Genomic DNA, 23,941 nt, shown 5'->3' on the forward strand with positions numbered 1-23,941 from the left:
TCAGGAATGTTTTTAAAGTTGAAGTTCCATGACCCGTGAAGAATAAAAGTACAGTTCTATTGTTTCAGTTCTTTAGTGGTAGCCAATGAAAAGAGAAGAAAGAAACACGAATTTACACGCTGACATAACACTCCGTCCTTAAAAATATCGATTGGATGGCGAACTAAACACGGAACTGCGAGCAAATTTGTCCAATAAAGTATCTACGGAGTTTTGAGGGTTGCCTCGTACATGGCAATGTGTGAGTACGTTGGGATTCCTAAACGAAGTTACATGATAATTTTATAAATTCTTCAAGAGATAATGAATCAAAATATCTAATTAAGTGAGCGTCTGACATTTATTGTGTTATGCTAATGATTTACTTTGCTCTGTTAGCTTTTATTCTTCTGATCCTGTCCGTGGCCGGTGGAATATTCTTTGCCAGTATCGCAATAGTTGTTTGTACAATAGCGTTTCGCTATAGAAGCAGAAAACTCGCCAAGATGAAGAAAAACAGTCGCACAGGAGAAATCCAGGAGTTGGAGCCCATCTTGCCATCAGCACTCGGCAGTGTAGAATTAGGTAACGAGGAGAAAAACAAAGAAAATCTCTCTCCGTGTCCATCTTGCCGAAAAGTATCAACGTTTTACAGTCCATGCGAGTGTGACATGATTTCTGCTCAAAAATTAGAGAATAAACCGTGTCAGTTGCAGTTTTCTCTTTATTACAATTTTCATAAATCTCGCTTATTCATTAATATCATGTGCGCTTTAAATGTTCCGATACGATGGTATGGAAAACACCCACCAACACAAGTGCGATTTCAACTTCTGCCAGACGACTTCAACATTTATCGAACAGAAATCAAAAGCAGCACTGCAGAACCAATATTTAACGAAACATTCGAGTTTATTGGTTACTCAGAGAACGATCTCATGGAATTAACCCTTCGCCTTGGTCTGTATGGATATGATAAGTTTAGCAGAGGGAAAATGATCGGCTACACGGATGTGCGATTTAATTTGGAGAAATTTCACCCTAGTGAGCCAACGATAATATGGAGGAACTTGTTACCCAAATCTCAGGTAAGAAAAGCTTACACCGGGTTATGACCCTGTTTCAGTTACCATTTTAGTATAACGTGCTAATGAAAGACGATGAATTGTAGAGGACTATAATTAGACGCAACTCCTGCCATAACATTATATTAACTAATTAAGAAGACATTGCCCTCTAAGTGTTTAAAAACGTTTTCTTCTTGCACTTCCTTATTAAGTTCAATGTTGCGTGTTTGGTGTTCAGAGATGTTTTGAAGAACTTAGAGAATTTCAAATATACCCCGCGCAGAAGTTCAGGTTCTTAGTTTCATCTCGACGGGAAGCATGTTTCAGCTCTCACCGCGGAAAAACGCGAAACAGACTACCCGGTGAAACTTCAAAGCATATTCCGACATAATGTCTAATATTGGCCATCTAATCCATCTAACTTCCGATGAAAGAAATTGGGTTGAGTTGCGTTGGCAGAGAATTAAGGCTAAATCATCTTAAATATTGTAGCCATTTATCTGATGAAGGTGTAATCACGTAACTATGTGGACTGATTTAATTGCGGCTTTTGATTCAAGCTTGGTAGCATTAGATCATTGACACCTCTCAGTGATCCTCTCGGCCTCAGTATTCAGTATTGTTGGTGTCCATGATCAGTAACAAACTACAATGTCGGTCCTTAACGGTAATTCAAAACCTCTTCATTAGACGAAGCACACTTCTTGTTGACCCTTGTAGAATTCGGAATGTTTGAGCTATTTGGAAAGAAGTTTCTTATTCCACTTTGGTGCACTTACTTCTTTACCTAAAAATATGTTTATTGGTATAAAGAGGCAAGGCTGCATCTAAAAGGTAAAGTTCTGGCGCCTGAAAACAAAATTAAGCTAAGAGTAACGATCAAAGTAACAATATCCGTCAAACAGGTTAGGAATTTTTGACATCGTTTGTCAGTTTCAGTTTCGTGAGTGTAACCGAAGGTCCATCGAGACAGTAAAACCTTAAACTTTCTAGAACCACTGCAATGTGAGTGAGCTGTAAGCATTGTCAGCATCCGCCAATACAACATAACCTTGGTCACACGTATACTGGCTGATGATATTCCGAACTAGAGTTTGAGGTACACGTAGCAAATTCAAAAGGCTAAAAAGTGCAAATCCGATTTGCAGTGTGATTTTATTTTCAGCCCGTCTTAAAATTTTTTAAAATTCTTCTGTAGGGCTACTGGTGTTCACTTTGAATAACGAAAATAGAAAATTTTCACCAATCTTAATACGGCCGATGCAAAATTTGAGGTATGATAGCCATTATACTGTAATCTATCGAAGTCTTACTTGTATACATCTTGAAAGCGAATCAATTCTAAAAAGATAAAGGAGAAAAATCTAGCTGAAGGAAAGCGAACTGTAGAAGTATAAGGTATCGAGAACAGAAAAAGCGAAGAAGAAGGTAAAAATGTATTAAAAGAAAGAGCATTAAAAGAATAATGACACCAACTTTTTTTAGTGAAGTTTAGAACCACAAAAAGTCGTGGTATGTTGAGTAAGAATCACTAAAGCGCAACGCATAACTGACCCAAACTGAGAAAACCGGCTCACAAATTTAAACGCGATCTCACTCTGATGAGCCCTAGATTAGTCCAAATTAGAGGAGAGTTGGTCAAAGTTAGCCCACTACGCTTCGTAAAACTCACTTTTCTAAGTTTTAGAAGTACCAACTTCTAGATCAACGAGCGGCTTTTGGAAGATTAAAAATGCATCTACAATTTGGACCTAAAATGAAGGACATTTACGAAGTAGAAGAATTATCTTTTTGCACTTTAAATTCCACAAAATTCGGTCCTTTTTAGTATGAAAGTCATTATCAAGATAGATTTTCTTAAAGCCCCTACAACCCACCAACAATCAACGCACGGAAAATGGCAGATTTATCTTCCGTCGAACAGAATCCGTTTAATTTCGAAAATTGTTCAACGGGAACAACTATCCTTTTCAGTTTGAAAACTGTCGTTGGATAACAATATACCTGTCAAACTAAACAATGCCCATTGTAAAATCAGTAGCACTTGTCGAATTATTAACAATCGCCGCGAATTTTAAACTCTTTCGGTGCGTCAGCTGCTATACCTTGCTCTTACTTACCGTATGATAAATTTCAGTTATGGGAGCTCTTTCAATTGCTCTTTGAAACTGTATGAAAATTTGTAAGTTTTCAACAGAGATAAAAGGATCTCCAGAAAGCGTTTTTCAGTGATGTTCCTAAAAGTTGTCTCAGACTTCCTACCGGATAACTCCATCTAATGCTTTCTTCAAAGTTAATTTATCTTCTATCCGAAAAGAAAGCAATAACCTGTTAACGTCGCCACTGCGGGCATCTAAAGTTTTTTTAGGGCAATTTTCAAGCTAAATGCTTTTTGTATTATACATAATTTTGAATTTTTATTAAATTTCGTATATTAATTTTATCAATTGTATCATGTAAATAATCTTGAATTGTGAATAAAGTTATTATTATTATTATTATTATTATTATTATTATTATTATTATAACCTGTTTCTACCTCGGAAAATATTTCAACAAAGTTTGCGTTGTCTCGATAACATGCCGAAGTTTCACAAGGACTATTCGAGTTTTCGTGTGGCCAAGCTGTAGGTTGTGGCAAAAGGCATAGCTATAGCCTACAAAGATGCAAGGTTTTCATGTTGTTTGACGGTTTGCCTCGATGAGAGGTTTAATTCGGACAGAAATTTGTTACTGAGTATCCTTAGTTGTTTCTGTGACACGCGATATGTCGCTATAAATGAGTGATAATGCTTAACCTAAAAGAAAACTTAAGGGGTCAGCGAAATTTAAGCAGGTGATAGGTTGGCTGAAAGTAGCGCGCAAACGGCCATTGGAGGTTTTAAGTTGTAAAACTCGCGGGTAATATTACAGATCTATAATTTTTCTGCTACGGCAAGTAAATGCTACGAGAACAATAGGCACTCTGGAGCAAGTCAGTTTCCCAGAAAACGAAGGCATTTAAAGATTTAAAGGGAGGCGCTTCAAGTTAGAAAATTTATTCAAGTTTTCACATGTTTACATTTTGCGAAATCTCGTTTGATTGCAGTCCAGAGGACGCTCTCTAAGTTTTAGCAGAGGTGAAATACATATCTCGTTCCGCTACGAGGCAAAACGACAAAGACTCAACCTTATCATCTTGAAAGCCACAAATCTAGTGAGAACCAGCAAGTTCTTGAATGCCGGTGAGTATACTGTTTCTTGGTTGAATTAGAATGTTTAAAGACTCTGATTAAAAAAAATGGTTGAGAAGAACAAGAAAGAAAAAATGAATCCGTTGCTACCTGCAACAGATACATCCCACCATCTACTAATGGGCTAGCCCGGCTTTTTAATTTTTAGCGAGTTCATAACCTTAGGTCACAAGACTAAAATATAAAGTGACATTTTTAAGTTAGAGTCTGAAGAATATTTATTAAAAAACTCCTCAAAAATCGGCAACTATTCGAATTTTGCTCCTCCTTTTTTTTCTTTTAGCACCGTACGTGTGTGTAATGCTGGAGGCAAATGGCACGGTATTGGAAACCAGACAAACTAAGAAAACACACGGTGTAAATGCGGTGTGGAATCAAGGTTTCCTATTTGATGTCGACGGCGAAACTATAAATGAATACTCCCTCACCATCCGAGTTTTGAACCATGATCTACTGACTACGGACGAGATCATCGGTGAAATGACAATTGGACCTCTGTGTGAGGGAACTGGTAAAGAGCACTGGGACGAAGTCATGAGGAAACGGCACTCGGGAAGAGAGGTGGCAATGACACACATTCTTTCGTGAGTTAACGCATCTTAAGCAGCTAAAATTCTCCAATCTCCAAACAGACGTCAACATAGGAACTCCGCATGTTAGTGAGGTTTGTAGGGTTTTCAAATATAAGTGTTTCGGCGATACATTAAGGTTAATCTATGCAACTGCTTGAATTTGGCATCAGACTCTTCAGGCGTTTACTGAGGACCACCGTAGTAATAGCAAGATTGAGGACAAAACAAAAGTATATAGCAGCAAATTCAACTAGAAATAGTTTAATATATTATTTACCAAATATTATAACTTTTTTTAAAACAAGGATTGTATTTACAGTTTTGCATAAAAAACAATTATTAAATATACAATCCATGAGAGGGTGTAACAGACGTCATCCTATCCAATATGGCAAGCGTAACTGGGCTGGGATTTACACAGCTTGTTTCCCTAAAGTCCAGCTTGGCAAAACGACATGGATAATTAACGTGAAAAGTGATATGACGTTTGGCGCAATTTCATCTTGAAAGAGGCTGAAAGAAAAGACATACTTTGTGAGAAGAGAAGCTGATTTTAGCCTGTTCGTTTTCCAGCCATACAGATAAAAAAGCAGAAGTAGAGATAGGCTATATACCTCTAATGAAAATAAAAACTTGATCAGATGATTTTTTTTACACTGTTGGTTATTTCAAAACCACAAAATTTAGATGACCGACTGTTGACGGATTTACAACAACATTTTTTCTTTGAACGATTGATTCAGGGAAGCAGTACACATGACTATAATAAAGGTGTGGTTTAAATTACGGCAAACACCAACCTATCAATTGGTCTTCTCTTGCATGGAACCACGTGACATGAAACCAACACTCTTGCTCCTGAAAGCGTTGTTATTATTAGGCGATTATTCCACACACATGAGTTGACTGAGTCTTACTGAAATCATCTCAAATCAAACAAGCGCGAATAAAAAAAATAATCAAAAACGACCACAAACTATTAAACCGTAAATTTGCTTATTTCATTTTAGGACATTAGGAAAACGGAATAATGCCGTACAATTGAATAACTGTTTCGTCACGATACAACGCCCAATATTCCAAACATAATAATATACATGGTTCTTATTGGTTAAGATAAATGCAGTTTTCAGGTAATTCAGTGCAGAAGAGAGTTAATTCAGTGCAGAAGAGGGTTAATTCAGTTCAAAGAAAGAAACAAATCAGACATTCTGATTGGTCAATAATCAAAGAAACTCACAAATAGCCAATCAAATGCGAGCCTTGGATGTCGCAACAAAATTTGAAAATTTGCGAGCGAAACAATGGCCGGCGTTTTAAGTAGGTTTTTTTTCGCCACCGCAGCTGAAAAACAGCTTAAACAACGAAAACACTATAAAAAGCAATGCTATTTGGTTGTCAGTTTGGAAAAAGTGGTGTTTAGAGAAGGAAATTGCCAAGGAAATCGAAAATTACGAGCCGACCCAGCTTAACACTTTGCTCAAGCGATCCAACGCCGAAATTAAAAACAGTCATAGTTAAACCTCGGGAACGACGATTCCATTTCATCGAAAGTGCTTCGGACACAGACTGAACTATTCCTTGAACTGTTTAGTCGGACTTTGAACTTTCTTGCACCTTAAAGATGTGAAGATATCATTGCCTGTTATTGTTTTGATCCTACGCGGTTGTTTTGTTGAACGCACGGTTTCAATAAATTTTTTTTGCACTTGATGCGCGCGCTTTGCTTATGTTTAATTATGATAAGCCATCTCGTATTTATCTATGTATATTATTAACACGTAATCACATGATTTTTCTCGTGCAATTTGGAATAAACAAGCACTTGTTAATTTTTTCAAAGACCATAAATTGCACTCGCCCTACGGGCTGGTGCAATTTTGTTAGTCTTTAAAAAATTTACTCGTGCTTATTTATTCCAAATTGCACTCGAAATCATGTGATTACCTATACGAATAAAAAATTCAAAATTGTCGAATGGTAACGATCCAGTTTTCGATAACCATGCTAAATCATTTGTTTCACTCTTCCCAATTACGAACGAGCCGATGAGCATAAACCTGATTGTTCAGAATATTCAGCTAAAAGGTGAATGCTTAAGTATCATTGTGTTTCAACTAGCCCCCATCAATCACGACAGCACAACAAACAAACAAAGGTTAGACTGAAAATGCTTCGTGCTCTACTCGTCATGAGGTTCTTTAACCGCTCCCCCGCCCTATCCCTAGCCCTAACCCTAACCCTAATGCTAACCTTCCCCTGGGAACGAGGTTAGGCTTGAGAGAGAGCCTAAGGATTATGAGTCCTAAGGCGAGAGGGGAACCCAACCCATCTTCTTTCACCCGTCAACCCATTCTTAGATTTCATGCAAAGAAGACTCATTCTCTTCAGTTATTTAAAGACCTCGTGTATTAATCTGATCTTGGGCTGGAACTCTCTACCAACCGAATTAACCAAGAATCGAAGCCGAGTAGGATGAAATTTGACAAAGGGGTTGGAGATTTGGGACTGACTGTAACATGTTCTTATGTTAAATTAGTTATCTTTTTTTCAGAAAATTTACCTTTTTCGCCCTGACGTCGTTTTGTTCTCGCGCTTCCTAAGACTCAAAATCAAATCAACTTGTACGGCTTTTCTAAAAACAGAAATACAAGTTTTATAAATTACCTACTGAACTTTGCGCAGTAGGTTTGTTCTTCTTACGGTACAATGATGCTTACTAAGCGTGAAGTGCATGGTTAATTATTGTTACTCTTCAGTACTGATCAAGATGGATGAACAGGGAGAAATGGTTTGATACCGACTTTGTGTCCCAATGATCATTAAGGCAAAAACACGACCTCATAATTGCGAGGAACTGACTCGAATTCTTGGATAGTACAGACCAACAATTACAGGTAGCAGATGGCTACATGCTCGTGTAAATCAGGGCAAAACACCAATCTTTCTTTGTACAAGAACTGGACATTGTGTGGTCCTGAATCTGTGCTTCCCACTCTTAAGTTGGAATTCATATTATAAAAATACATGATCTACAGCAATTCGTTATATGGAAAGTCAGTCTTTCGTTACAGGAAGTGGCCGGTCTCAATTTCCACAAGGTAGTTGTAAACACTGACGTACTCCTCAACTGATGTTTTCATTCTACAGAGTTCTTCCACCTGGTTTCGCAGTTCGTCGCGTTCACATTCCAAATGTTTGCTGCAAAGACATTTAGTAACGTCATGACTTGCGGTGGGAACAATTTTTGACATTTGAAATCAACGTGTAAGGTCAAAGAACAGATAAACACAAAAATTCAATGGAAAGGGAAAAAAAAAAACCTTTTGACTTCCAATGCAACCTTCTGAGCTGTTAACTGCTTGACCTCCGTATCAAGTTTGGAGTTTGCACCTAAACAACGGGAAGAGAAAAGACCAGAAAGGCTAAGTTCATCCATGAAAATAGGAATTATTCGTTTGTTTAGTTCAGAATAAGGCTCCCTTAAAAGACACATACACAAAGACAAAAACGCCCCAGTAAGCCCATAAAGGTTACAATACTTTAGTTTTGTAAGCATCTTCAACTTTGCAAGCATTTAACTTACCAAATAACTGATCGTCATCTTCATTATGCACCTGAGTGAGGCATCAGGATGAGCAATGGTTATAAATTTATCAACAAGTTGTCGCCGTTGTGTTTGCGAAATCTATCGTGGTTTGCGTGTCTAGATGGAATCTATGAAACACCAACGTATTGAAGGAATCTTGCGAGCAAGTATACGGATATCAAACGATTACAAAACGAATTTTGCAAAGACAACTTTTCTTAATGAAAAAGGGCGGATAAGAACGAATGAACACACCACAGCGTAATTTGATAGAAAGGTGTTAATCGTAGAATCGAGGGGAGCTGAAAATTAAAATCAAATAAAAATTACAGAAACCTGAAAAAGTTTTTCCTTTTCAGACTTGGTGCTCTCTTGCTGCAGATGTCTTCCTATCTCCTCTTCATACGCTTCTCTCAGTTGCTAAAAATAATCAACAAGCTCTTTTTTCAGGTCAGTTAATATTCAAAGGTGTTAAGTTAGGATATCGTGCGTCATTTGGAAACTACCTTAAAATACTGGAAATAGTAAGATGAACTCTATAAAGATAACAAAACATCACAAATGAACGAGGAAACTCAACGATGATGACGATTAAGACACATTCCATTGGATACACAAAGCGTGAAGTAGCTCCCTGAACCCTACTAATAAACAATTGAACGTATGCTACCTGCATGCCATGAAGCAGGTCCTGAGAATTCTGCAGCGCTGAATCTCTATCAGCTGTAAGATCCTCTACTCGTTTGCGTAGATAGTAGTCTTTGGCTGCAAACATTTTAACGCCCATACAATCCGCGAGACAATTTTCTGCTAAGAGGCGGCATGGACCACAACTTCTATGACGTAAGAAAACACGCTACTGTCCAGTCTGCAGTCAACCATGCAGTCATAAATAGTAAGCAATAAGTGCCTAACGCGGATACGGAACGCTTCCAAAAAGGCCATATAGTCAAGAATATATATGTACACCGGTACTTGTCATTATGACATTAAAAACAGGCAAAACCCTGACTTAATAGCAAATTTTGTAAACTGTACTTCTGACCACAAGACTGACAAAAAAGTCTGAACGTTCCAATCTCCATCGTAAGTGACTACACCATGACTGCACTTACTTTTTAATGTCACCATCAGATCTTCTTCTGGTTAACTGGTGGCTTTTGGCAAGCCCTGCTGACGTCTCCACCGAGTTACTTCTCTAAATTAAAATAAATCAAATTATTAACTTGAACTGAACAGTCTTCTCAAACTTGATCAAATATACAATCTTGCATTCAATAATCCGCCTCATCTGAAAATACTACGACATAGAGTTTTAGCAAAAGAGGGCGAGGGAGAAACTTACACGCTGCTTATACATCCATACTTAAGGAAATCACTGAAATGGTGCCCGCGGTAACGTACAAGCACCGCCGCCACAAATGAACGTGAATACTATATCTTACTCGAAAAGCAAATAAGTTCTCCAGTTCTGTTTTAGAGTTCAGTATCACCTGCTGAGTTGAGGATGAAAGTGCAGACTCTAGCTCTATAATCTCCAAGCATCTTTGAGCTAACTCGTCTCTTAAAGTACAAATCATTTGGCTCCTGAAAGACAGTGAGAGGATATCAGGTTATTACATTGTGAAGTCGATGATGTGGTATATTAAAATTGTTTCCGCGTTACCTATGCAAAAACTAATTTGGGTTAATTCTGACCTGCTTGATGTGATAGCTGCAAGGTCGGCATAGTCTTTTCGTAATTGCGTCAGCTTTTCAGCCCATTTCTGTGACTGAAATTGAAGCAAGAATACTTTAATTGGTCACCAGGAAACAAAAAGGGTGTGTCTAATAATTGTTTTGATAGCATGGGCAGCAATATTTTCCGTTCCCAATTTGCCAGACTCCTGCTTAACTCGTGCGTGTATCAGCTTGGTCAAAAAGGAAACGGAATTGACCAGTCCGCTGTTTACTGTATTGGCCAGTGGTAAAGACCGGGTATATTGACAATACAAACAAAAACAGAAACTTACAGGTTAATGTAATGTGTAATGCTCAAAGAACGTGCCCTGGGTTGCATCCAATTTAAACTGCTCTCGTTCAATAGTTTAAGCAATATTTGGCAGTCGAACCTGTATTAAACGGCACCGTATTAAGCAGTCACCCTGAAGTAAGCAGTCAGTTGTCAAAGTTCTGAATTTCTTTCCCCTTATCATTGTAATTTTCACTCATTACTAAGTCCCAACGGCCTGTTTTTATTGTCCTCCACCTGTATTGAACGGTCGCTGAAAGCAGGACCACTCAAATAAAACTACTAATTATCTTTCAAGTAATTTTTAATCAATGTTTCTTTTCCAAAATCAAAGTAAGTCGGATTAAGTGGTAAATTATGGCATAAAGTGGCGTTGTTTATCGTTTATTATAATACCCCTATCGTTTATTATAATACCACTAATAAAATCCCGCCATTCCCCGTCAGTGATCTGTTAATACAGGTTCGACTGTAAACCCTTTTGTCGTCGCCTTAATTTAAGACCGTCGCATAACATAAACTAGAAAACGTTTAAAGTTTTCCTTATGTAGCACGTTAATCAAATGAACGATTAGATTGAAGCATTAAGCTGCTGTAGCTCTTTTTTATTTTAAGCTTCCGCCGATCTACGGCATTGTCAGGGAATGTAACGAAAATATTCCAGTATGCGTGACATAAAAGCGATGTAGGTGATACGAATGACCAGAATATACACTGATGTATAGTAACCAGTCATATCCCCTACATCGCTTTTATGCCACGCATAGTGGATATTTTCGTTACATTCCCTGACGATGCCGTCGATCGGTGAAAGCTTGGAATAAAAGAGAAACACAATAGCTCGAGGCCTTAATAGAATTGCCCATTTTAAAATGAGAAGATTTAACTCAAAATTCAAATATTGCTTGAAGTTAGGCTTTTGAATGATATACTACGACTTTAAAATTCACCACAGTTTTAGTTGCATCAGTTGAAGCTTTGAGTCTGTTGATAGTTTGCGTTTAATTGTCATCGATGGTAGCAAGGAAAGCGTTTATTGGTTACAAAGTATTAGTTTAAAAGCCAGCCCAACTATTTGAACAATTTCTTTCCAGTGTGTTTTACAGCTCAGACTTCTTGATAACAGTTTAAGCAAATCAAACCGAAAGTGAAAGTTATATATCAAATTAGTGTTTACGTCTTCAATTTAATTTATGTTTATAGTATTTCACCTTTAGTAATAAAGTCGGTTACTTTCTTTATCAGCGCGTCATTCATACCGTTATTCTCTTGAGTCAAAACCTTTCAACAACAAGTAAAAGAACAAAAGAAAAAAAATGGCACAAATTGAATACTTATCACAAAAGAAGTAATTTGGGGTAACAAATCCGATCCTACCGACGAAAATTTCTTGGCTTATTAGCCTAATAAAAATTTGATAAAAGTTTTCCACCTATAAAAGATTAGAATAGATGATTGATAGAGAAACAGTGCTATTTTGCATTAAAAGAAACAAAAGATCTAGTGATGTAGTGTTAATGAGAGAACCGGGCTTGATCATCTCTTGGTACTGAATAAATCCGACACTATGCAACCGTCTACAAGCAGTTACCTAGTTGACTTAACTGTCAAACCCATTTACTTCCTACGATTTTAAGTATCTTTGAAAACCCATAAAATCGTTAATTACGTCAAATTGATTCATACAATACAGGGAAATAAACCAACGAATAAACAAAGGCTCCACAAGGAAACACCGGTCAGACTGTCCAAACGGGTATCTCCAACGTCACCCTATTGGAGGCGACCGCTATTTGGTTACGCTTTGTATGTAATTTTATAGGATTAAAACTGTATCTTTACTTTCATTTCAACTTACTCCTCTTACTAAATTTTTTGGAGGCTCTGTCACCTGCCCTTCTTAGGATAACCTCAAATCTACTCCCCTACCCCCTTCCACTGTTTTCGTTTCACACTCGCGAGAGCGTCTTCTTGGTTTACATATCTGTTAGATAGAGCTACGATCGTGTGACTTCACTAAAGTACCTGTTGATGTTCATATTCCAACTCCTGTGACTGTTCCCCAAACTGCTTATCCTAGGTGAGACAAAAAGTCACGGCACTAAGTTGTACACCAGGTCTCTATTAAAATATCTGGAGAGATCAAATTCTGTCTCATACAGAGTAGTATGGATACCACATTTAAAGCAATAAAATAAATAACCGGGTTGCTCTTTGTGGTAGCAAACTTTTACAACGAGGAAAAAGGAATGCAAAAAAACTCTGTAAGTACATGTAAAAAAAATTACCTTAATTTCAAGCATTTCCCACACTTTACTGAGTTCTGACTTCACAGTCTTCAATTCAAGACAAACTTCATCAAAAGACACCTTTTGGAATTGTATATCATAACATAAAATGGGCTCATCACAATTAAGTTTTCTGATTGGATGACAAAGTAAACAGATATTAAAGACTGTTCACTGTTTGATATAATAATGTAATAAAACACAATTTCAAGCACGTTACTTTACGTCAAAATTGCATACTACACAACCATAAAAATGAATATTACAAATGATCAGTATATGTGTGTTGTGAAGCATTACTTCTGATTGGTAATAGATTTGTCAAGGAGATGTGCCTACTTTCATTTCCTCTTTGGCCTTGTTTACTGCCTCCTCCTTTTCAAGTTCAAGATCTCTTCTGACATTGAATATCCCATTCACAGCAGGCTACAAGAATATATATTTCACAGGATCACTTTAGTAGACTTGAGAATCTCACTGGATGAGAAGCTGACAGAGTTATGAATCTAAAAAATTAGACATTAACAGTACCCTTTTTTTCAATTGATCTCTGAGTTGGCTATTTTCTGCACTAAGTTCGGCCAGTGTCATTCTAAGTTCACTCCTTTGAATTGACCATGCTTGTTGCTCTTCTTGCAACTTGTGAATCTCCTTTATCAGCTCAGTTTTTTCAGATTCTAGCCTTTGGGAGAAGAGTGAATCTTAAGTAAGTAACAAAGACATAATGCCAATAAGCACAGTTCAAGTGCAACCCAAGTGATTATACGGATGATTCTGCCAGGTATTTGTACCATGATTGAATCATGAACCAATGAAATGAGGGGCAGTATAAACAAGCAACTATGTCAAGTTACCTAGTGTGTATTTAGTGTTAAGTAGAATCATGTTTATTTTCTCCTGCAAAATGTATAGAGAGAAAAGTAATCCCACTAACTGACCAAACATAATATGGCTTAATCAAAACCTCAATGAAGTGAAGAAATAATCCTCATAGATAAACTGCAATTTTTAGTAAAAAACAAGTCGGAAAAAAATTTAGGCTTCCTCAGGATTCAAAGCTGTGCCTCCCACATAAAGTTGGGTATCATTACCAACTGAACTACGAAGCCCTGTGTTGGGAGCTAGACACATTTTAGTAGGTTCTTCATTCCATTTTAGGAATGTGATACCAACTAAATAGAATTAATCATATGCTGACCAAGGGATGAGATTCAAGGAAAAATTACCCTTACAGATGAGTTGAAATCGAACTGTAATTCAAGCCATTCAGTTGGTGATCCAATTGGCTAATTTACAACTATTGCTGATGAGTCGATCTCTCAATTGTCAAGGAGTATATGAAGCAAATGTTTAGATGGGAATAGTCTCAATTGTGTGCTGACCATTATTTTCAGGGACATCTTTTGTTCATCCATGCTAATGATGTTCCTTAAAAGACATTCTCTAAACTGTTGTTTGATTGATCATAGCCACAATAAGCTATCAAAAGTCAAACAAGTTGGTTAAAGATAAAGAGAAAAATCACCTTGTTACGTTTTCTTTGATTTTGTCCACCTCCTCTTCCAAGAAGGGAATACAACAATTTTTGTCACTGCAAACGGGAGAGAAATAATTCAATATGTTGGAATTTTTAAATTATGTAGACTGAGATCTTCCAGCACAACATTTAAAGACACTTATGTAAAGCTAAAAGGAAACACCGAAAAAGTCAGTCTCCTTGTGCTGAACCTTACCATACATTTCGTACAGAAATGGCATATTAAGGCACCATTGCTTTTTGGAACTGGGAATCCCATAAGCTCAGATTCAAGTGATAGAAACACCAAAAGACGACTGGAAATGGAAACTGGTTTATTATTCTTACATGCTGATATGGCAAATTTACAAGTTCTTTCAAAAAAAAATTAATTAGTTAACAATGAGGTGTATATCCCACCTTTCACCTGTTGAAACTGACTCTTTGGATGAATTCTGAAGGAAGGAAAATCAGTTTTGTCAAGTTTACAAGAAGGTGATAAACAATTATGGTCAATATCATTATTAGCTAAACTAAAAGAAAACCCTTTAACTAAATAGTGTTCCTGAATTTTTTTCCAGGGGGTCACCTTAATTGGAAGGCATACAGCAACCTTAGAACAGCTTTTGTTACTTGTACATCAAGGCTTTCATCACTTGTTTTATTTCAATTTATTTTCAAACACTCAGCTTAATTCATCCCATTCTGTATATATCAATTCAAACTAACGAAAAGATACCTTCAACACATCAAAATCATTTTTCCGATATTCCAGTTGCTTTTGAAGTTCATCATTTGCTTTCCTATTTCAAAGCAAAAGTTAGCAATTTCAAACCATTATAATAACTAATACAGTTACATACACAATATAACCCTGCTGAAACAGGGTAGAGCCAATCCATTGTGCAATTTCTGAACAATAGGATTAAGAATATTTTAACAATAGGTTTTGGACTATTTGCATTTTTTTCTAAGAGTCATTTGTCATTCATAATAACTCAATCAATTCTGACTGTGAATATAAGAAAATCATATATGATTTAATTTTTTTAAAAAGACCTAACTGCCTAGGACATGAACAAAATTTTTCCTATTATTAGTTTGATAAATCACCCATTATTTTCTAAACAAGCAAGAAGTTTGTATTTAATGAACTATGCTTTAAACATTTTCAGAAAATTCATACAGAAAAACACAGAAAAAGAGAAAAAATACAAGGAATACCTGACCACACAGACACTGCATTGAAGTTTTTCATTTTCTTCTTTTAGCTCTTTAAACTTAGATGCTTGCTACAGAATGAAAAAAGGCAAGAAGTAGAAATATTTAGTCATCATAAACTTTTAAGCATATCTTAACCAGCACTGTCTCTCTCTATTAGGAGACCCTAAAGAGTGATCTGTTCCCACCATGTATAATAAGGGGATAATGTTTTTACAAAGGACTGACTGGAAATGTAATAGAATGAAAGGAGTACCATTAACAATTTAGGTTATGTGTACTTTTTATGTACTATTTGGGTAATTAGGTAATAAAATGATATCATGTGCCATTTAGTGTATGCACAAGTACATTTTTCAAAGACAACAAAACTGCATGAGCCAATAGGGCAACTGCAATTTTAACAAGAGAAATCATGGTATTGCTTATGAACAATTTACATGAAAAAAGCATCACAGAAAGTCAAGACAGACAAAATTTTGACAGCACAAGCACTATTTGTAATTTGCACTTGTGTTACAACTTTGCATCTGTGTTACATGGAAAATGCACTTGTTTTCAGCCAGTCAAAAGCATGTTATTTTTTACATGTATTACCAACATGACGTAGCTGGTGCACAAAATATATTTCCAAACTACCAAAGGAGGGGTGGGTCATTTTAGAGGGGGAAAGGCTCACAAATTTTAGCATTTGTGCTGTGGGGGATGGCCCAGAAGAAAGGGAGGGCAAGACAACAATTTATAGTTTAGTCAATATCTTGGTTAAAATATTTATAAAGCAGATATGGTCCTGAAAGCTTGCTTGAAAAATATTTTTCATATTGATAGCAATTCTCATAGAATATAAGAACTCCATACTAACTGAGCATGAGGACTGCACTAAGGAACATTAGCCTGTGATCGTTTTAGCTAATGGACCTTGCTGAGAGGTCTGTACAAAAACAACTGAGGGCATCAGAAAACTTAGATTGACCTCATGAATAACTTGCCATAATAATATTGGTTACTGAATCTATTTTAGAGCACAATTCTTGAATGCTCACACCTGTTTTGTAATAGTCTCTTGGCACATTTTCATTAATTGCAGCTGCCTCTCTTTTTCTTCCTTTTCCTTCTTCAGCATAATATTTCTTTCCTTCAGAGATGAAACTTGGCTGCAAGTGAAAAGATTTTCTTGACAAAGGCAGGATCTTTGCTTTTCCCTTTCCTACAACTTAACTTGCTGGCATGCATAGCTTTCCACAGTCCTTGTTTTGGCACAGAAATGTTTAAGAAATTGTATCAGAGATCAGTAATTCTTTCCAGGAAATTCAATGGGGAAAGGTAGAAGTGAAGAGTAGTAAGGTAATCTTTCAGCTCAAAGTTTTCAGTCATCACAATCAATCTTATAGATAGAGTAGATCCTCTCCTCTAAATAAAATTTGCATATATGGGTGTTTCAAGTGTAATCAGGTCACCAATGTTGCATAAAGCAGAAGAAAAACATACTTTTCTAATTCTTCCCAATGACTCTTGGCACTTGCAATCTTTAGCAAAAATTCCTCATTCAGCTGTTTCTCATTTATCTTGTTTGACAAAACAGAACAGAATAAAAAACCAAAATCACTGCTGTTAGTGATCATACAATACCATACATGTATATAACATGGTACTGTACAATATGATATATATATGTTATTTGCCGGCTGGGAGGTCCGTATGGTGAAAAACTGTGACTGAGGTGTTGAAAATACTGCCCAAGGCCATAGGCCAAGGGCAGCATTTCAAGACCGAGACCTATGATAATATACCAAGACCTATGATAATATAGTAAGAACATCATTCAGTGTCGTATATACTAGGTTAGCCCTTGTGTGCTCCTTTTTTGTTCTCCCCGCATTTTGCCTTCATCTGTGATCTATTACTGAACATGCAATTCACTTGTCAGATGTACAACATTTGTAAACCTTGTTTTAAATAAAGCAGAAATTTAGGATGAAATTATAGATTACACCAGGAATTTAACACACATTCCAATCTGGCAAAGGTTAGTTTTCAACAAAGATTTCCAACATTTAAACTGATCTTGCTTGAAAACCTCCCTTAACAGAGTATATGGTTGAATGTGAAAAGTAATTATCCTGACAATTATTGATTTACAGACTTAGCAATAAATAGCTTTACAGTATCCTCTTTACTATTCGGGATTGGTATGAAAAACAAAATTTCATAACAAATTTTTCAAGGTTCAAGGGCACAAAATAGTCTTACTTCAGGAACACCATTACCTGTTTACACTATACCCAACTGAGGTGAAATTATCAACACCACTAACATTGCACATCAACATCTTATTTCAAAAACTGGTAAATTTTAATGCCTTCTTCCACATTACCTCTTCTGTATTATTTTTCAGGTTCTCCTGTCTGCATTGCTCCAGTTCTAAACTCATGCTTTTTGAACTCTGCTCCAAAGAGTTAACAAACCCTTCAAGTTTCTGAAACGCATCTTTCACAATTGATGATTCCTCTTTAAGAAGATCATTGACCTAAAACCCAAAATGAATAGGCCATTATAAGCCTCCAAACAAGTATATTTGGAAGTGCATGTTGTGAAAATATAAATAAATAACCAAACAAATAAATAACTTTGTAACATATTGTAATAAACATTAAATCGAGGCTTCCACATTTCATGATTATTCTTAATTCTCTTCACAAATTTGTCAATTTTGTTTACTTTAGTTAGCAATTATGTCATAAGCTTTAACACGTATACATATACATAGATGTTGTTACCCGCCTTCTTTCAGTAGTTCTAGTTTTTAGCTTTAGTAGAGCTACCATACCTGTTTTTGGTAGAATTAAGTTTAAGTCACGCTTGGCTATTAAGAGTGCAAGTATAGACTGTTTCTACCCCTAATTCTGAAGTACTGAAAGTTTGAACTTATAGCCTTTATTCCCTAAAGTCACTTTTCAACCAACTAAATCAAAGGTACCCGAACAAGTCAAGTAGGTAGCTCCAAGTGGCAGCGCCCAGTTTTTCAAAGGACCCATTTAGTTTTTCTATAGCCTGTTATCTCCAGCAATTTTATGGCCTCAAGGATTTTATAACTGTGTTCATTTATATCATTGATATTGCTTTAGAACAATTAGAAGTAAACATATTCTCTCACTATTATTGATTCCCTATGTCTTTAAAGATCAGCTAGAAACGTTTGTTACACTGCAATTATGATCGGAATGTTCTCCATTATTGATTCGTGATTTGCATTATCTTGTAATCAGTTGTCATTTGGTAATAAGTTGATTCACTGCATTATATTTCAGTTTACTTTCAATTATGGTCAATAAATCATCATTAATCACAGCTGATTTTCTGTTATCTCTGGTCTTATTTGATCAGTAAGCATTTCCCACACACAGAGTTCAGCACGACAAGTTGTTGACAAGTGACCTTTGGCTCTTCAAAAGTCTTCATGAACCTGGCCTGGTGTTACATACATCTCTAAATTAGTTTGTAAATAATGATTAGTAAATTTGGCAGGTCCCATTTCCCTGTGTGGCCTGCTGAATTCAAAAATTGTTTTGAACTGAAATCTTTCCCATCTATTTGACCCCAAGAATGTAATAAATATGTTACTAACCTTGTTATCTTGGAGCAAACTAAAAGCTACTGAACCTTGTTTTTCCCTTTTGCCTTTGAAAAATTTACTTGTGCTGATTTATACCAAATTGCACTCAAAATCATATGATAATTTACACTTAACAGTTACCCTTTACCATTTTCAAGCAAAGTCTATCATGAATTTCCCTTTGAATTTTCTGGTCCTGCTCTGCTTTATCTTTCATCAGTCTTTCCTGTTCCTTAATCATGTTGTTATGGTTTTGCTGCTGATTTAGGATCTCCTCCTCAAGAATACTCACTTTTCCACATAGTAAGTCTCTTTCCTTCAAATAGCATACACATAAAAGCATTTTAGTGGTACAACATTTAAACAAATTAACAAACTATTTTGTATATCAGGGCTAGAGACTGAAATGAGTGATCCAAAGCCTTGAGAATTTTAGAATTCCAGCCCAACATGCAAAGAGTGCATTTATTTGTTTTTCAAAACACAAATTCTTAGTGACACCATTTCTGCCATTTGGCCATTTAAGGGTAAAAAGTTGTAACATATTAATTGATCTTAAAAACTTTATAACATAGTAGCTTCAAACAAATTATAATATGTTCATGGGCACATTCATTATCATGGTATGAAAATATACAGAAAAAAACTCAACACTGATGGGAGTGGAGCATTGTCTGCAGGGTGAAGAGGTGTTAAATTTAGCTGTTGACACCTCACGATGCCAGCCATTAAAGAAAACTTGAGCAAGCATATGTCTGCATATCCAGGAACATACATCATCACACTTTTGAGTGTAACTTAATTTAAAAAGTTTGGCTCTATGACTAGCAGGTCTTATTAGACTACCCTGACCTAGTCAACAATGCAGTAAAACTAACCAAAAAAAAAAAAACCACCAAATATATTTACCATTCTCAGCTGTATAATTTCCTGTTTGAGTTGATGCTGTTTGTTCTTTGCCTCTTTGGCATTTTTAATTCTTTCTGACAATTGAAGTCTAATGGATGCATGTTCTTGTAAAAGTTTTTTATAATCCTACAAAAATTAAATCATATAATTCTTACACTTAACTTATGTAAAAAATATTACATAATTATACCTATGACTACTATATGTTGAGTACACTTTAAATTTACATTTATAAATGAGATTACACTGTATCTATCTCAAAGATACAGCATACATGTATTAATTAATTCATGTTTAAAAGACTATACATCACAGTATCATGTGGTTCTACTCACATATAATGTCCCACAGAAAGTTTTTTTTATATATATACCATTAGTAACAAAGCTCAGTTACAGCTGCTATTACTGCACATTAACCGTCAATAATCGTTCAATTGCATTGAAGCTGAGACTTGGTTTGAATGACCTTGAAATGATCAATCATAAGTTTTCCATAATGATGTAAGTATAGGTTTTGAATGGGTGAATGTTTTAATGTTGTAAAAGAATTTTCCCAGTTTTGATGGAGAAGTTTTATTCTAAGCAAATCCAATTGAAAATTGACTTTGATTGTGAATGTATTTTCCTTCGCTTTGATCCAGCGCAAATATTGTTGCCTAAGTCAACTAGACTCTCCTGCCAAGTTTTATGGCTGTACCTTCAATTCCACTCAAACTACCTTCCCTCAGCCACCAATCAGATTGTAAGAATAATTATTACTCATTTGACAGCCCTTCACAGCAAAAACTTTTACATATAACTACTAGATGTTAAAAATGTTAATATTAATTACTAAATATCAATTGACAGACACAGACAGAGAGATAGACATACACTAACAAAAGAGAAAGACAGAGAGGATGGGTGCACCTTTTGGAGTTTGTCATTTTCTTCCTGTAAGGTAGCATAACTATTTGCTTTTTGTAAACCAGTTCCTTTCTTTTTAGCCTCATCTTGCAAGGTTTTGTGAGTTGTAGTCAAAACATTCAATTCCCTCTCTAAATCATTCACTCTGGGGTGGTATGAAAGAATAAGACAAAATGTTTGTCAATATCAGAATTACTTCCAGCAAATCCTTCTCATCACGAGCTAACTTGGCAAAAGATGTCCATACTTTTCCAACAAAAATCACAGGAGAGGATTGAAAGTATTTTCCATTTTCAATGTTAGTGACTGTATATTTAATGAAGCAACCAAAACAAGCAACTTTCTCAAGACTTCACTTGCAATTTCTTTTTATTTAAACAGCTTTGCACACTTGAAACATGGACTACATGTATTTTTTGTAAACACTATTTGGTTATGAGTAGTACAAACCTTATCAGAAATGCCTCATGATTTTTTAAGCTCTCTGATTTGAAAAACTCAAGGGTCTTCTTTTCCATGGTTAAACAATCTATCTCTTCCTGCAGTCCCTGGGAAAGTTAACAGAGATAAGGACTCTTGTCTGTTACGACACAATGTAGAGATACTGACCCATTCTCAACCTAAGTCTAGCAGGAGGGGCTACTCCTCTTCTCTGTCTTAATCTGCACATTTGAAAGAATTTATATCTGGTTTCCTCAAGGTACCTAATGTATAAAGGATTGCAGCTTGTGAAAGAATTTTCCAAATAAGCGCAATAATAGGGTTGCAAGACCTACTGATTTTTGGGTTGCACTTATTAACTTTGTTGTTCCAAACACAACCCTAATTAAGGGAGGTGGTTATTCTGGGGCAGCCATTTTTCCAGGAAGTACACCATACCCACCATTCACAACTCACAGAGATTTGCGACTACCTGTGAAACTGATCCACATGATATATAATACCTGGCCTTACTGGTTGGGAAAACCACAAAGGGACTGTAAGAGCAACAGAATAATTGAAATGCATTTGAGAATAAAAAACCACACTAGTTGAATGTTACAGAGTAACATGAAGTCACACCTCCTGTTGAATTGCTATGCTTTTAAGCTGACCACGTAAAAGGCAGATCTCACTTTCTGTTCCTGCCAGTTTTTCTGCTTGGTTCTATTAATGAGAACAAAGTTATTGACTTTACATCAATAAAAATTGACCTACAGTTGTACAAAGTAATGTAGTTAAAATGTTTAAGAAGCTCTGCATTAAAAATTGTTTAACACATCTCAGCCTTGAATAGGGTGTGTGAATCTAAGTTTACATGACTGTGTTAAAATGAAATTACTGGTAAAAGTGATATTCTAAGATTTCTGCGTAATAACGCTATTGTGTTAATAGAAATAAGCTGAAAGCCTTGAAAAAACCTCTTACTTTTTCAAGATAAAACTGCCTGAGACAACAGGCTGAAATGATAGTTACTCGTCAAACATCATTGGGTGATCACTCTTTTTTTTGTTTTTAAATGAGGGGATATTGCAGTGTTTCAGTTTAAATAAGCAAATATCCTGGGCTCTTAGAAAACTGCTCATTACAAGTACATTTAAACTACTAACAAGGGAGACAAAAATGGGCAAGAACCATACTTATGGTTTGGCATGCACATAATACACATTTATTCATTAAAATGGTATACACAGCAACTACCTAGAAAAATCCTCAGCTCCCCAGTAACTTTCCTTTGCAATACATATGTAGTTACCTATAGTAATGATTGAGATGGCATTTACCTGAATTGTAAGGTGAGCTTCCCTGAGCTTTTCCAATAACAAAATTCTCTTTGTCTCACTATCATCCAGTGAACTCTTCAAGCTTTTTTCAAACAAGTTGTTGGAATTCAGGTGATGTCCCCTAGAGTCAAACCGGTGAGTCTTTGTGTTCAAGCTTTTTTCAAACAAGTTGGTGGAATTCAGGTGATGCCCCCTACAGTCAAAGTGGTCAGTATTTGAGTTAATTTTTGAGTCACAAAAGTTTTCCAAACAGAAAGTAGCTGGACCTTGAGCTCCACTAATTTTATCACTAGAGGATAAAACACTTTGTGTTAGATCTTCATTGCCTTGACCATCAGCCTTTGATGAGTACCCACTATCTGTTAAGAACACCTGACAAGTTCTATTTTGGTTACTCCAGAGATTTGTAGTCAGAGTGCTGGTTTTAGACAGAGTATCTGAAGGAAAATTGAGAGCCTTCTGCAAATTCCTGATTTCGATACCCATGTTACTATATGAAGGACAAAATGGGTCCTGCAAAAGTAAATCAGAGAAAAGATCAGTACCCACTTCATTGTTGCAATGCAAAACGGCTAATTTTTTTTATCTGCGAGATAAGAAGACTATAATGTTATCTACGTCAGCAGAGTTTTGTAGGTCTAATTTTGTGAATAAAATTTAAAAAGCTTCAGCACCTGAACAAATTCAAATTTACTTTCCTCGGCTAGGGCTGCAAAAAGAAAGATACTCACCACAAACTTTGAATTAGTGAAGCTGTGAGAATTGTTTCCGCTATTGTTTACAGACTGCGGTGGCCTTGCCTTGGAAGTCAACAAATGATGCACTCGAGAATATGAGAACTCATTGTCTTCTATGTTATCTGTACTTGATGTTAGTAGTTGGGCAATGTTCATTATTCATTCCTATTATAACCAATTGGTCTTGGGTTAGTCTGAATTTATACGGCGTATTTGCCAATGCTGCAGCCTACTGGGAAACTGACGAGTTTGCCAAGACAAATCAACTTTACGTAGTCATGCTTTAAAGTCCCCTGCTTATGGTTTTTGCCTTTTTGAACCGTTCTGATACACCAAAGTGAGGAAAAAGGCTTGCACAAGTCGCCAAGAAAGAAATCGTGTCCAAAGCTATGCAATTTTAGGCCTCAAGACAGACGTAAACAACAGAAGAAGGCAAGAAGGCAATCACCTCATGACAGTCGACCGCAGACCAGACCCCAGGGAACAGAGCGAGAATCCTCTCCCACCCTCCCTACCCTTAGTAGTAATATTTGTT

General features: G+C 36.2%; 2 protein-coding genes across 6 annotated transcripts; one reads left to right on the plus strand and one right to left on the minus strand.

The window, feature by feature from the left end:
- Nucleotides 1–50: 50 nt before the first annotated feature.
- LOC131773126 (synaptotagmin-C-like) lies at nucleotides 51–5,496 on the plus strand. Of its 2 annotated transcripts, none has more exons than XM_066165713.1 (4): nucleotides 51–245; nucleotides 379–1,067; nucleotides 4,135–4,270; nucleotides 4,563–5,496. In XM_066165713.1, exons 2-4 carry the CDS (start codon nucleotides 486–488, stop codon nucleotides 4,865–4,867), a joined length of 1,023 nt encoding a protein of 340 aa, XP_066021810.1. In that variant the 5' UTR covers nucleotides 51–245; nucleotides 379–485; the 3' UTR covers nucleotides 4,868–5,496. The 2 variants fall into 2 exon arrangements, with proteins under 2 accessions (XP_066021810.1, XP_058945086.2); XM_059089103.2 differs by having other exon boundaries at nucleotides 51–241.
- LOC131773124 (putative leucine-rich repeat-containing protein DDB_G0290503) lies at nucleotides 5,097–23,859 on the minus strand. 4 transcript variants are annotated; one of them, XR_009339308.2, is made up of 29 exons: nucleotides 23,401–23,859; nucleotides 22,670–23,182; nucleotides 21,969–22,052; nucleotides 21,357–21,454; nucleotides 20,910–21,051; nucleotides 19,999–20,124; nucleotides 19,238–19,405; nucleotides 17,851–18,003; nucleotides 16,965–17,041; nucleotides 16,522–16,630; nucleotides 15,480–15,547; nucleotides 14,995–15,058; nucleotides 14,676–14,710; nucleotides 14,265–14,330; nucleotides 13,271–13,421; nucleotides 13,079–13,165; nucleotides 12,740–12,820; nucleotides 12,477–12,527; nucleotides 10,139–10,212; nucleotides 9,934–10,027; nucleotides 9,556–9,638; nucleotides 9,111–9,276; nucleotides 8,777–8,860; nucleotides 8,438–8,468; nucleotides 8,175–8,244; nucleotides 7,975–8,052; nucleotides 7,415–7,486; nucleotides 5,652–5,767; nucleotides 5,097–5,364 (listed from the first exon to the last, which is right to left on the minus strand). XR_009339308.2 is itself a non-coding variant. In XM_059089097.2 (29 exons), the coding sequence occupies exons 1-28, from the start codon at nucleotides 23,560–23,562 to the stop codon at nucleotides 5,655–5,657; spliced, it is 3,042 nt and encodes a 1,013-aa protein (XP_058945080.2). In that variant the 5' UTR covers nucleotides 23,563–23,859; the 3' UTR covers nucleotides 5,097–5,364; nucleotides 5,652–5,654. The 4 variants fall into 4 exon arrangements, 3 of the variants coding, with proteins under 3 accessions (XP_058945080.2, XP_058945084.2, XP_058945082.2); XM_059089097.2 differs by having other exon boundaries at nucleotides 5,652–5,709; XM_059089099.2 differs by lacking the exon at nucleotides 5,097–5,364 and having other exon boundaries at nucleotides 5,700–5,777.
- Nucleotides 23,860–23,941: the final 82 nt, after the last annotated feature.

Source organism: Pocillopora verrucosa, chromosome 4, assembly GCF_036669915.1.
Source record: "Pocillopora verrucosa isolate sample1 chromosome 4, ASM3666991v2, whole genome shotgun sequence".
Lineage (NCBI taxonomy): Eukaryota > Metazoa > Cnidaria > Anthozoa > Scleractinia > Pocilloporidae > Pocillopora > Pocillopora verrucosa.